This window comes from Stenella coeruleoalba (genome assembly GCF_951394435.1).
Source record: "Stenella coeruleoalba genome assembly, chromosome: 11".
Lineage (NCBI taxonomy): Eukaryota > Metazoa > Chordata > Mammalia > Artiodactyla > Delphinidae > Stenella > Stenella coeruleoalba.
Genome location: NC_137157.1, coordinates 59,573,088 through 59,587,859, shown reverse-complemented (window position 1 = coordinate 59,587,859; position 14,772 = coordinate 59,573,088). Strand labels below are relative to the sequence as shown.

Here is a 14,772-nt window from a genome sequence, read left to right as displayed (position 1 = left end):
AACAGCTGTCTTCTCAACCGTGCAGTATAATTTTTGACATAATTTATACAACCACACAGAATTCAATCAGCAGCTGAGCAGGGAAGCAATGTTAACAAATGCTATGAATGGGTATATGATTTGCATATTATTCGGCTCATCTGTGGACTGGAGCAATCTCTCCATTCCCCTCGTTACTCTGAATAATCTAGAAATGGTTGAATGCTCCTGGCCAGACAGCTATGTATGTTTTAAAAATCAAAAGCAACCACAAAAACCTCAATGGCTGGTGAACTCCAGAGTTAAGGCTATTTCAAGCATTTATTCTTATCTCCTCAGCTTTGGGCTGGGACAAGGATGCTCAAAACCCTGCTATTTCTTTACTTTTAGTCTTGATTCTCTAGCCCCCTTCAACTACAAGAAAAAAAGGGTAACGAGAAGCAGGGTGTTTCTTGGGGAACAAAGGCAGAGGATATAATCAGAAAAATAATCTCTCAATATAATGGTAAAGCAGGAAGAAGCCAAAAGGGAAGTATTTTGCTGAGTAGGAAGAGGTCGTGTCAACATGCTACTGCCGGGGCCTGTCACTCTCTGAGGTTGATAGTCTTCCATGGAAATGCATTTAAAAAAAAAAAAAGATACAACTAAGAGTTTGAGGGTGGAGAAAGGGAAGAGCGTTAATACTTTGGGGACTCTTGGTGGCAAATCCAGGAGTCATCAAAGCAGGACATTTATGATTATAAACACTATGAATACTTAAAATTGATACTGTGGCCAATGGCTCCCCTCTAAGAATTCCCCACTGAAAATAATGGCATGGAGGGAAACTTGGGTCCACTGAGAAGTGAGGGTCAGGTTTGAAGCCTCTTTGGTAACAGGAATGCTTTGGGAGGCCACAAAAGTTGGCAGGGCTGGAGGGTGCCTAGCACCTTGGCACAAGCAAGCACCAGGCAGTCACTCACACCTACATAAATAGATAATCCAAATGGGAGGGATGGAAGGAAATAATACATATATACCATATGTGATCATAAAGACAATTGTACCCTACCCTGTCATCCTCATGTACTAATAGCTACAAGTCTCCACAGTCAATAATCTTGTCATTTTATGACAGCCTACACCGACTTGCAGAAGCAGAATCAGGGATCGCTGAGAGACAAGGCCAAAAGTCCTGGGGCTAAAAGGAGTGCCTTGACAAATCTGAATGTAAAATTTCAAGCCCTCCAAAGGATGGAGCTATTCTGGGAGGATGGGTGAGGATGAACAACAGAGGGTGGCCCAGAAGACCACACGAGGAACCCTGTATTCTCCTGGGTACAGCTGAATGAGGCTGGGGAAGCCCCAACACGTAGGCAGTTGCTACTGGCTTTTTAAAAAGATGGGCAACATCTTTTCCAACCCAACATCTCAAAACAAAGCCTAGCTGGTCATCAACATGTTCCAACAGCCAAAGAAAGAAACCAAAATTCATCATCATTATAGCAAAATCCCCCACTAAAAAGCGACCAACCCTGAAAAGATCAAGACTCTAAGGTGATTAAAAAGTTATAACTCATCTTGAGGTCACAGGGGAGCAGAAGGAAGAGAGCAGGGCAAAGGAAAAACTGGTGAGAATTACACACAGTATGTAAATGCCTGGTCTTCACAGAGAGACACCTATCATGAATCAGACCGTCAGTTATGTTACAAGAGAACCAATACCGACATTTCTCCTGTGGAGCACAGTGATAAGCACATTTTTTATGGATGTGTTTAGGATAGAAGGGGGTGGGTAGAGGGAGAGGAGGCAGGGAGGTGAATGTATTATGTACAAAGAGAAATGGCAGAGACCACCCCCTCCTTTAGCTCTTTGCTGTTTCTTTCTCTTTGTTTTCCGCATCCTCAGGATATGCATGCCACGTCAGTCTCTCTTCATAAAATGCTATCACGATTTGTGGACATTTAACATTAGCTTCTTTTGCAAGAACCAGGTCTGCTTCATCTGTGTCTTTCCTGGAGAGAAAGAATATGAGACTTCAGAACGAGAGGAAGAGCGAGAGTCTGTCCAAACATAGATTTATGTTATTAAATTATGATTTAGCTGACTTGATTTCCTCTCCATCTTGATTTCAAAGGGAAAAGGATCCTAACAGTTCCACACTTTCAAGGAGAAATTTAAGTAAATGAATCAAACTGTCAGTAAATATCATTTAACCACTACATCAGAAAGAAACAGAAGTCTGCAGCTAGAATAGATCGAAAACAGCAGGCTTCAACAAAAGGCTGAAGACTAAACTACTATATAAATTCTGCTCCCATAATTTTTATTTGTGTGTACGAGCATGTGAATGCACACACGATCAAGCCTACATTCAGCCCTATTGATTATGCACAAATTGCTCAATCCAGTTTCTGCATCATCTGGATCGTGAAACGGTCCTAACCCCCATCTTGTGGCCTTTTTAAACACTCATCCTTTTGGTCAGAACTGTGGATTGGAACAATAAGAAAACAGAAATTTAAGTCATCAAAGAATGTAAAATCTAGTCACTAAAATGAAATGTAGGAATTAGCTGCAAATTTCAAGTACCCAAGTTACACATGCTCTACTCTCCGGTATAACAAAAAAATCTAGCAAGTTCCTTAACTAACCAGGATTCCAAAACAAGAAAAAAAATATTTTAAATTAAAATTCCACTGAGATGTGAGCAAAGACAACTAACTCCTTCTCTAGAAGACAGAGATGTTGAATTCATAGAGGTGAGCATTATGGATGAGAAGAGATGGGGGAAAACACACAGCTCAGAGCAGCTACCCAAATTTGGACAGTGGTCGAAAAAGCTACTTAATATGTGAATGTAAGTCGTAAGTCCCATATATGGCTGAGTGGGAAAAGCAGTCAATACAGCTCCTTACTTCAGAGAGAGTATAGTGATTCTTTAAATATAGACTTCTGGGTAATTTACCAGCAAAATTTCGATCAGATAAAATATTAAACCTCTTGACTATACAACTTTTAATGTAATTAGCTTCCTTTGTGGCACTGTAGCACGAACCCTCTATTTAGAGACCAAACTTAAATCACAAGCCCAGAACACTTGGAAACAGAGAGGTAGTGAGGGCCACACCATAAATCACTTAGTCTTTAAGAAACCAAACTGAAGGGAAGTAACCACACTTTCCTTTAAGAGCCATTCCCTCTACCGGATGAAATAACTTGTGCTTTGGCTAGTGTTATTTTTAATGCTTTTCTTTAAGATTATTTTTCTCTTTTAGACATTATTCAGTGGTCTTGGTCTTCAACGATGGCAGAAAGCCTCACTCAACTCCTATCCCATGGCCACAGGCTCATGGTGTGACGGTAAATGATTCAGAACTGTGTAAATAAACGGTTAGGTCACATTTATATTGCTTCCTACCTCAATTCTACCATTCTCTGGTATGTGGGCTAATATAATTAGGCTTCATACCAAGGCTTTACAATGTCTTAAATCCATTCTGAACCATAATTCCCATTTAATACTGACAGTTGGTATCAGTTAACAATTTAGATCACTGACGATCAAAATTCTTAGTTGGGGAATACTCAGTCTTCCCTCCCTATCTTCCATACGAACTCAAGCCACTGGTAAGGAAACACAATCGCAGAGTGAGGCCCAATGTCTCTCACCATTTCATTAGGAACATTAAATCGCCACAGGAATCTGTCGCCCCAATGATCTTTTCTGGTTCCAATCCTCTCTCAAAGCCCCGAGCGATATCATTGCTCTGCTATAAACAGAAGATGAAGAAAGGTTACAGCTTGGAGATAAGAGTAAAAAACCTCCCCATTTCTCAGCTCAACAAAGCACAACCTAAGTTAATATCACCGGACACCATTTTTGTCACCCAATTCATAAAGTTCTTAGAACTTAAATACAATACTGGGTCAGCCAGTGACAATGATGCTAAAAGATATTTTTGCAGGAAGATGCAGTTGTCCTTCAAGTATTCCTTCAAAGGGTTAGGAGTGGTCCCTAAAACTGCGTAATATCCCTTAAAATATTCTGGAGTCATCATCTAGTAACTTCTCTAATCCCCTAATCCAATCTTGATATGATAAACAGACTACTCCTAAACTGTTGCTTCTCAGATGATAAACAAGCCCACCTGAACTAAGTCCTTTTTCATTTTATAAACTTCAAATATAGCACCTCTCAATCTTTATTTTCTAGACATTTAGTTCACCTAACACTGACCAATATTTTTAATACTTCTTTTCACATAGTCATCTATATTTATGAAAGAACAGAGATAAGAATGATTCAAGGCACTACCATAAAATCGAAAACTTCTTTCAGAGCTCACATACTGTAATACCCACACACTTGGGGAAGAGGCCCTGATCTGTGCCTGTCCCCTCCTGATGGAGATAGGTCATCAGCTTTAGAGAGCAGAACTGGACAGTGATTTAAAACAAACTGATAATTCCGTAGGGGATTATCCAAACTTGGTCAAACTGCAATCTAGATAAGGAGCATAGGGTCTGATTCAGGTGTGATGGCACTGGTGAGAGCAAAATGGTGAAATTTTATACAAACCAGGTAATTTTAAAAACCTCATTATGGAGGATAATGCCACTTATCTAGTGGCAACACAAAAAAAGATTCAGAAAGACTGCCTAAGTGAACGAAATCTCTGTCTGATTTTCATGATAAAATCTCTTTGATCTGACATTCACCTTGCTTTCTTCTGAGAGATACATTCAGCATCCAGGTGGTCCCCAAAGATACCAGAACCCACACTGGGAAGGAAATTCCATGCATGAATCAGGGGACATACAGACTCAAAAGCATAGCCTCTTTTGGGGGGTGCTGAAAGGGAGGAGGTTCCCAGATGTGCACACAGCTGCTCACAGCTGGAATGCTGGTGCACAAACCAAGTCGTAAATCGTAGCTGGCGGCTGAAAACAGTTTGCCACATAGGGAGGGAAGGGAAGAAAACTGTTCAAGCTGCTGAAAAGGAGCGAGGTGAGGAAAATGCTAAAATCATTACACAGGCAGTAATCTTACATCAGGCATAACGCCGGCTAACAAAGTTCTTCTGCAGTGGTCTAAAGAAAGAAACGAAATCCCCTCCTGCACCTTTAAGATACACAATCACCTATCTTCCCAGCTGCCTACCTGACAGCCGCCAGCACTGCTGAGAATGCTATGGGGCCCCAGATGAACATTACAATGTAAGGGACACGTGGGGTGGTTCTCAAGGTCAGCAGCAACAGAACCTGGCCTAGGAAAAAAACTCTCTGCACTGGCCAGCGTCTCAAAGCCAGGTCGCTTCTTTTGAAAAGGACAGAAGCCTTAGGTTGAGCCAATACACACTATATGTCACAAATAGCTACAGAAGTCTTATGCTGCGTTATTTTTTGGTCTTTTTACTTAGCTAGAAAATGAATCAAATGACAAGAGCCAGAAAACAAAGGGCTAAAAAAAAAGGAAGGAAAGAAACAAGTCCTAGCTCCTTAGAGAAGGGAAGGCATTCTCAAATTATTTACCAGTACACTGTATCACAATGATATACACACCTCACCAGAATAGGGCAGTTTTGAAAATAAGACTGTAAAACATAAAATTAACTAGGGAAACAAATAAGGAGACAAACAAAAACCTAGAGTCCACTTCCACTGGCAGCCTCCAATCTTTCACTCTTATTTCAATTCTTTTTGGAAAGCTGGTCTCCCATTTTCTTTCCTCGGGAGACCAGGAATCACTTGTGTTAAGTCTCTAGAAAATACTGATGCCTAGGTCTGACCCACAGAAATCTGAATTTAATTGGTCTGGGGTGCATCTTGGGCACTGGAGATTTTTGAAGCAACCCCCCAGTCCCCTGCCATGATCCTAATGTGCAGCCAGGGCTGAGAACTGATGCTCTAGAAAGATGGGTATCCAAGGAGAATGAAGATAAATAAGGATGCTTATGGCAGTGATGCTAGAAGATTCAGAAGCAGACTTACGCTTTTATTTTATTAAACTTTAAGGGTACAGTACATCCTTCACCACAAAAGGCTTCACAACCTTGAAATAAATGAAAGGAGTGGAAGCTGAGGGGTGGGGTATGTGTATATGTGTGCCCAGAGGGAAAAGATATAGACGAAAAGAGGAGAGAGGCAATAACTGCTTATGGCTAGTTACTTGAGAGCTAAAATTCAGAAGAATTAAGGCAACTGAATCAAACCAAAATTTCATAAACACACTTTTCCAAACTGAACAATAAAAGGATTCAAAAGGAAGATGAAAATTTATTTGGAGTATGTAAAAATATAATAGGATAAAAAGAGAATATACATGCCACTGAACTGTTCACTTTAAAATGGTTAATTGTATTTTATGTGGATTTCACCTTAATTAAAAAAAGAAAGAATATAAAGGGTTGAAAGTAAGTGCTACCTTTGGAACAAAAGAAAAGTGAAGCTTTTTAAAAGCTTCTTTATATCCTTAAAAAAATTCACCAAAGACTCTCCCTCTCTAAGATAATTAGCCACTTATTCTTGGATAAGGCACAGAGTAGCTGAACGTTTTATGGGATTTATTTTTGCCACCCTAACGCAATTCAGCGAACACATATTACGTTTCTCACTCATCCAGGAGGGGGCGCTGTGGTCGATCAACATGTCTCCCTGGAAGCTCTTTTGTTCAACGATTTACCTTGCAGGCCATCCTTAGAACAGAAATAACCAAAATAATGCCCTTGTTTTGGAAGGAGGGGTATTGGGGGAGGCAGAATAATAGTTTGCGGGGGGGAAAAGGAGAAATAAAGCTTACCTCTCTCTTTTTTTTGGATTTGATATCATCAGCACTGTTTGAGAAATTGGATTTCCTCTTGTTACCTTCTGACTTCTCCCTGGGTTTGTTATTTTCACCCTCCTTCATCTTCTTATACTTTTTCATAAACTCAGAAATTAGCTCAGGGCAATCCAAGTTTTTCTCGGGTTCCCAAGTATTGTGCTCCCTGGGCAAAAAGAATGGAGAAAAAAGGAAAGAAATGAGGGGGGCGGGGAGGGGAGGGAATCCAATGCCTTTATTTTAAAGACGACAAGTAGGCAAAAAGGAAAGAACCTTGGCTTAAAGGAGATAACAAATTTGATCCTAGGAATCTAACCAAGAGAAAAAATATATCCACAAAAAAAACTTGCACACAATTACTTATAGCAGCATTTTAACAGCCAAAGACAGAAAACAATTCAAATGTCTATCAATTGGTGAATAGATAAACAAAATGTGGTATATCCAGACAATGGAATACTATTTAGCAACAAAAAGAAACACAATATTAATATATGCTACAACATGGAAGAACCTCAAGAACATGCTAAGTGGGCTTCCCTGGTGGCGCAGTGGTTAGGAATACGCCTGCCAATGCAGGGGACACAGGCTAGAGCCCTGGTCTGGGAAGATCCCACAGGCTGTGGAGCAACTAAGCTCGTGCGCCACAACTACTGAGCCCGCACTCTACAGCCCGTGAGCCACAACTACTGAGCCTGCGTGCTACAACTACTGAAGCCTGCACGCCTATGCTCCGCAACAAGAGAAGCCACCGCAATGAAAGGCCTGCGCACCACAAGGAAGAGTAGCCCCCCCTCACCGCAACTAGAGAAAGCCTGCGCATAGCAACGAAGATCCAACGCAGCCAAAAATAAATAAATTTATATATATATATGTATATATATAAAGAACATGCTAAGTGAAAGGAAACAGATGCAAAAGACTATACATTGTCTGATTCCATTTACATGAAACCTCTAGGAAAAAGACAAATTTAAAAACAGAAAGCAGAACAGTGGTTCCCTGTGGCTAGGGCTTGGGATTACATACAAATATTTAGGTTCAAGGGAATTCTGGGAGGTTACAGAAATGTTCTAAAACTGGAGCATGCTGATGGTTGCATACTCTGTAAATTTACTAAAAATCACTGAATTTTATACTTTCAATAAATAAATCCTATGGTATGTAACTTATACCTCAATAAAGCTGTTAAACACTCAAATATAAGTTCTGCTTTGTAAGTGGCAAAATAATGTGATTTCATACATATAATCATCTATGCAAATGCTGAAGAGAAGACAACCTAATTCTAAATGCACTCCAGTTTATACTGTCTTAAATATGTTACTTATATTTTGAAGAAATTCCAACAAGTTATTAGAAGATTAAAATAATTAGAAAAGAGGTAGTAAGGGCTTAAATCATTAGAATACAGACGAATCATAAAAAGGAAAAGACTCAAAACTGGAATTTGGAGTGCATTAATTCAATGCTCTGGATTCAACCTATCGTTACTAGGTATACATTTTTCAAAATACATTTTTATATTAATAAGCAAAAACAATCCAAATTAAAAAAATTGTGTCTAATTAAACTTGGATCAAGGGAGTCCTACTATGAGGAAAACAAATAGTTGGTATTCACAAAGTTGTTCTCTGTATCCCCAGCATAGGTTTTAGAAAAGCAAACCAACTACCATCTGCAGTTTATGGAATCAAAGCAAGAAATGTCTCTACACGGGAAAAACTAGACCAGGCATCCTCTTCACTCCTAGCCAGTGGCAGAGGTTCTTTTGGTTATATAGTAAGAATTAGCTACATTAAGATATATCTGTAAATATATCATAGCAGTTTCTATAATCCCTTCATTGACTGAGGAAAATTTTTTTACGTTTATGCACCATTCATTTTAGATCCTTCATTGTTTTTGTTTTTTGAATAAGGTAGCTTTAAATTGGAATGGTTTGAACACATGCCATAATAACTAAGTAGCAGAATGATGGGAAAATCTGAGATATTTACTCTAGACTTCAACTTTCTGCAAAAACAGCTTAAGAATGAAACAAAATTTATTTCTAAAACATTTGAGCCAAAACCGGAAAAGCCTCTTCCTCATAGCTCTTCTTTCAGCAAAAAAAAAAAAAAAAAAAACCAAAACAATTTCCTCATACAATAACTTTCTCCTAAATCCACAGTATATGTTAAGTTTACTATCCCAGGAGAAATTAAGGCACGAAAATCAAGAGACATGCCAACACTGTAGCATAATAAGTAAGCAGATGCAGAGGTAGGAGAGAATCTCTGTTGCTAGCAAGGAAAGCCAGTCTTCTAATGAGATTATCCCTTTTCCTACCATATTGGTATTGTTGTTTCTACATCAATCAATTTTCACCCAAAAGATAGCACGGTATAATTTATAAAGAATCTGGGTTTTAGCGCCAAAGAAATCTGATGCTGGGTCCTTGTTTCAGCACGTACCAGTTCTGTTATCTTTGGCAAACAACTAATTTCCTCATATGTAAACTGAAAATACCTCTAAAGGCTGTTATGAGAATTAAAGAGAACACATGAGGTAGAATATGACCACTGCCTAGTAAACAGTAGGTACTTAGTTGTAGACAGTGCTGAAGGGGCACAATCTGTTCCGGTCTTTAATGATAAACTCTGGATATTTCTGACAAAGTAAGGACAAATGTTTAATCTGGGACTTCCTTGGTGGTCCAGTGGTAAAGAATCCGCCTTCTAATGCAGGGACGCGTGTTCGACCCGTGGTGGTCGGGGAACTAAGATCCCACATGCTGCGGGGCAACTAAGCCCGTGCGCCACAACTACTGAGCTCGCACGCCTCAACAAGAGAGCCCGCGTGCCACAAACTACAGAGCCCACATGCTCTGGAGCCCACGCGCCACAGCTACAGAGAAGCGCACGCACCCCAATGAAAGACCCGCATGCCCCAACTAAGACCCGACACAGCCAAAAAAAATAAATACTAAAAAAAAAGGTTTAATCCATCTACCCTAAACCTTTTCTTTTCCTCTTTTATGTATGTAAGGTACCAGTAGCTGAATTATATAGTCTTGAAATTCTTCAAAATGCCCAACAATTTCCAGTGGTGATGCACTGGGCCAAATAAACACCCTCAAAGTCTTTAGGTGTATTTTAATTCCTTTCTCATGGTGCTCTAGGCCTCTCAAATTTATAGTTCACGTCTCTAGAAGATGTTGTGATACCACTCCTCTTTAGAAATATGGAGGGAACATTCTGATTGCTGTGCTACCCACATTTAGTGCTGTGTATGTGTGCTACAGATGCTAAGCATCGTGCAGTGCGTAAACTGCCCCACCTAAAACACCAGCAGTGCTCCAGATGAGAAACTTGATTCACACAATAAAATAACCTTAAATATATTCTGAAGGCTCCTGTTCATAACTTTCTCCAAAGGTACTGGCAAAACATTCAATCTTTTATCATATTTAAGTCTCACACTTCAAAGTTGTGATGTTCAGTATGGTAACTACTAGCCACATGTGGCTAATGAGCATTTGAAATGTGGCTGCTATGAACTGAGACGTGCTACAAAATGTAAGATATACATCAGATTTTGAATTCTTAAGCATGAAAAATAATGTAAAATTTTATCAATAACTTTTGTATTCATTAATTTTGAAATAGCATTTTGATGTAGTGTGCTTAATAAAATATATTATTAAAATTAATTCCACTTTTCCTTAATGTAGCCACCATAAAATATGAAATTACATATGTGGCTTGCATTACATTTTTATTGGACAGCACCACTCTGAGGAGCCTAAACCAGTTCCTAAAAGCTCACTGGGGTCACAGAAACCCATTCTTTGTTATCAGGCATCCTGAGAACAGAATTAGTGAGAAATTGAGGCAAAATGCCTAATGATTACACAGCTTCATGTATTTCACTTTTCAAGCTACCTCTCCTATGCTTGTGTGTCTAGTTCTACTTATTCCAAAGGAAAGAATAACCTACTTTAGCACTTCAACATAAAGTCAGTTACTGCCTAATTCTGAATAGTCAACACTTCAGTACCATTCTTAAAGCTCACTGACCTAAAAAGAGGGTTTTATAATAATAAAAGATAAATTGAGAGATAAAGGGATAGATTATATTAAAATGTTAACTGTAGAAACTAGGTGGTGTGTATCTGAGTGTTCACTCAATTTCTTTTGCCTTAGCTGTATGTATATTTGAAATTTTTAAAAATAAATATTGGGGGAAAACTGAGGTCTCAGATTTAAGTCTCTCATTAAGATGAGTGTTTCATCCTAGGACAATCTTGAGGTCCAAGGATCATTATCGAAAGCTATGGGCTATGGGATCAACTACGACTTCTTCTGCTTAAATGTATGTGCTTTAGCTTAGTTACATCCAAAGGAATAGTAACAGCAGCAGTTTATACTTACATTGAGCTTATGTGTCAGGCTCTACACATCTCCCCAATGTCTCTATGATATAGACTATTTCTAATCCCTATTTTATTGAGGAAGAAAAAAGATTAAGGAACTTCACCAATGTCACCCAGCTCGTATCATAAGTGGTAGAGCAAGAATCTAGACCCAGGCAATCTGGTCCCCAGTCTATGCTCCTAACCAGTTCATTATACTGCCTCTCAAAAGCATTCTCATTAGAACATCAGCTCCAAGAAGCAGGAGATTTTGCTTAGTTTATTGCTGTGTCTTCTGACTCTTAGAAAGGAGTGCAGGTGGTGAAAGAAAAAGATGGTGATGGTTCACAGGGAAATGCCTGTGTCTGTGTCCACCTGCGCAGAGTCCCAAAGCCTGAGAGAAGGCACTTACTCGGAAAAGCCTTTCCACTTCAGTAGATACTCCACTTGCCCCTTAACCACACGCCTGTCTAGCACCTTCTCCACGACATACTCCTCCTCATCCTCTGAAGAAGAACTGTCAGCTGTCCGCTTGGTTTTCTTTCCCATGTCTCACGCTGTTCCACCTGAAGGACTAAGGCCACCGGGTTCCTGCAAATGGGAAGGACAGAAATGGTCAGAATCCATGTGAGCAGTTAAAACTGTCTGTTCTGGATGGGATGCAGGGGGTATAACACAAAGTTGCCATGTACCTTTTTCTTGCATCTTAAAGCATCCTACAGATGAGGCCTAAGAGTTTAATCAAAAATGGGCAGATCCCCACTTTCTCTTCAGCTGACAAGATCAAAATTATTAGATGGCACAATTATCTAACTCCTCTAATTTCAGATTCCATAAGACAAGTAATGTGTGGGATTTTACTCCTAGCTAATTCTATAACTGTTTACAAGTCATAAACTCAAAGACAAGTATGGAAAACCTTCAGTTAAAAGAACCGTGATAGAATTAACACATTTCCCTCCAAGGTTAATAAGGTTTTTTATAAAAATGGAAAAAAAAAAAAGTAATAAGAAAAGCCACCAAAATCTAACTTTCCTCTGCTCTGAGCATCCTGAACAGTCTCTTAGCAGCACAAAAAAAGTCCTGCTCAGGCATCTTTCGCCACATTTTCAGTGACTCAGTACATTTCCCTTAAACAAACTGAGCTTGTCCCTTCTGAGCATCCATCAGCTCACAAAAGCAAGGCTGACATCTCAAACACATTAAGCCTCCCCTTTCATTTGGGGATGGGAGGGAGGCAGGAAGGAGAAAAAGATTTTTGAGTCCTAAAAATCAAAATTAGTCATTGAGTTGTTCAATAATTCTTAAGGCTCAACTAATCCAATTATTAAGGAGGTACACCTCTCCTCTTAACTGGAGTTGACTTTGGGCCAAAGGAAGAAGAGGAGGAAAAAGAAGTCTGGTCCCAGACTCACATCAACATGAAGCCTCAAAACACAGAGGAACCATTCATAGGCCCAAGGAAAGCTGAAGCAAGGCAACACAAATGGAAATTGAGTTAAGCTCAGAAATATGCACAACCAGGGGTACTCAACAGAGAGTCTAGTTTTTTAAATTCCCACAATCATTTTTAAGAATTCTTCCTTAACCATGTTAAATGGTGCCTAGAGTCTGGATTACAGAGTAGCAGGAATTGTTTTCTTAGCTGAACTCTATTTTTATTTTGCTGTAACCTTTAAAGCTTTTTTTCAGCACTAAAAATATTTCCATCCTGATCAGAAGACCACCCCAGGAATAGGGAAGGTCGCTACTGATCTCGGAATTTTGTTCGAGTAGCATAAAAAGTTGCATTTATCAATTTACTTCAAATTAGCAAATTTTAGGGAATTATTCCCAGAATATATAGTTGGAAACCATATCTCCAAAACTTACTAGCAATAGGTCTGCCCACCCAAAAAACTGTTTGTACCCATTACTGCCTTGTAATAAAACTATGTCTTCATTAACATACTTTATTTGGAAGAGGGGGTGGGAGGATGGGGTAATGTAGGTGAGGGGTTTCAAAATAATTTTTCCATGAATTCAGGGGAAAGTCCTAAGCTTCAAGAAAAAAAATCTGATTTATTTAAAATAAAAGCAGCCTCCAACCTCACTAGAGACAGGAAATGTCATATTCCAAGGAGAGTAACCCACCCCCGCCCCCACTCACCTTGGAATTTCCGGGAGCTGAGCAGCTTAGGTCAGAGCGCCAGGGTTAAAACCAGCCCCGGGTTAGATGCATGCAGTGAAGCATTGTGGCTATGGCCTCCCCTGCCTCACAAGGAAAAACAAGGATTTACATATGTGCTCTTCAGTTTGAGGGAGAAAAGAGGAAAATCTACCTTTACACCTTCATGCAAAAGAGGAGCCCCAGAGGCAGCAGATGAATGGGGGTTCCCTCCTTTACCTACCGGATCGCCCCAGTTCTTTCTTTCCCTCTGGGCTAACAGAAGGGGCCTCCCCTCCCAGGTCTGGGGCTTGGCGGGCTGGCAGCTCCCCCGCCCCCACCCAGCTGCCTAGGCGCCACTGCGCAGCTGTCCCAGTCCGTTGCCATGGCAACTGGCAGCCTTACTAGACTAAGGGAGGGGCGGGGGGGAGAGGCAAACGGAAAAGTTAAAAGGCTTAACTTTTCTTTTCAGTGAAGACTGGGTGGAGAAGTTGGAAGGTACCTCCCTTGGCCTCAAGGCTAAGGCATTCAGAGCTCTAGGGAATTGGCGCTTGGATTTTTAAACCCAAAACTTGTGCTTATTCCTCTAAGAGCACTGGGAATTAATCAATAGCATTTTAAGATCTAACAGGATTATAGCTCAACTGGGGGGGGGGCGGGAGGCGGGGAAAGGCTAGCTCCTTCTTCAAGATCAGTACAAACTACCCACCCCCTAATCCAGCCCACCAGAAGCACTTTAGACAAGGCCTTTTCTACCATCTGTCACTGAACAGTTAATTAAGATTGCTGGGGTGGGGGTGGGGTGCAGGGACTAACCGGAGAAGGGGAAGGGAAGGATTTCAAAGATGCTATACAACTTCCCCTTTGGGGGGAATTACTGGATACAGAAACAGAATGTAGCGACTTGAAGCACTACCAAAGAACCTTTCAGCTGAAATTATAGGTAGAAAAAAATTTAATTCTTAAGTAGTTTTAAAAAAGAGAAGGGAGGAAGCAGTCCAGTCACAACCATTACTATTAAAACCACTTCTCATTAGTTGTTCTCGTAATGTTATAAAACAAATTTTCAAATAATTACCCACCTGGAACATTAATTATACAGTATAATAATCTAAAACTTTGTATATTAAGAATCCCTAATACTTGAAAAAAGGAAGACTGAAATAAAGAAAAGAGAATTAAGACTTGCAGTCCCATGAATTCCTTTCTCCTGGCCCTAAGAACATTTCAGAGAGCTCCAAAACTCTGCTCTCTGCTTTACAGATACGGGTCTTTTAGAGATAGAGGCTGCTGCCATAGGAGATTAAGAAAAAGGGACAATCAAAAGCAAAGAACCCGACTGAGGAAAAAAAAGAATGGTGGTTCTTTTACAGTTTAAGGGCTAGAGCCTGGGCCAGATAAAGCATCAAGACTGGTTATTATTTTGGTTATCAAACAGAAGAAACTGT

At 39.9% G+C, this 14,772-nt stretch overlaps 1 protein-coding gene across 4 annotated transcripts in view; it reads right to left on the bottom strand.

Moving 5' to 3' along the window:
• Window positions 1–281: 281 nt before the first annotated feature.
• CBX5 (chromobox 5) overlaps window positions 282–14,772 on the bottom strand; it is a 28,375-nt gene continuing 13,884 nt past the window's right edge. Inside the window, exons 1-6 of one of the 4 annotated variants that reach the window (XM_079938338.1) lie at window positions 13,569–13,742; window positions 13,328–13,432; window positions 11,591–11,769; window positions 6,762–6,948; window positions 3,632–3,732; window positions 282–1,974 (exon numbers count right to left, since the gene is read on the bottom strand). In XM_079938338.1, the coding sequence (XP_079794464.1) occupies window positions 1,824–1,974; window positions 3,632–3,732; window positions 6,762–6,948; window positions 11,591–11,727 (576 nt within the window). In that variant the 5' untranslated portion in view covers window positions 11,728–11,769; window positions 13,328–13,432; window positions 13,569–13,742 and the 3' untranslated portion in view covers window positions 282–1,823. Of the gene's footprint in view, window positions 1,975–3,631; window positions 3,733–6,761; window positions 6,949–11,590; window positions 11,770–11,870; window positions 12,956–13,327; window positions 13,743–14,772 lie in introns of those variants that run through there. The other 3 variants (XM_079938336.1, XM_079938339.1, XM_079938337.1) reach the window with 3 other exon arrangements.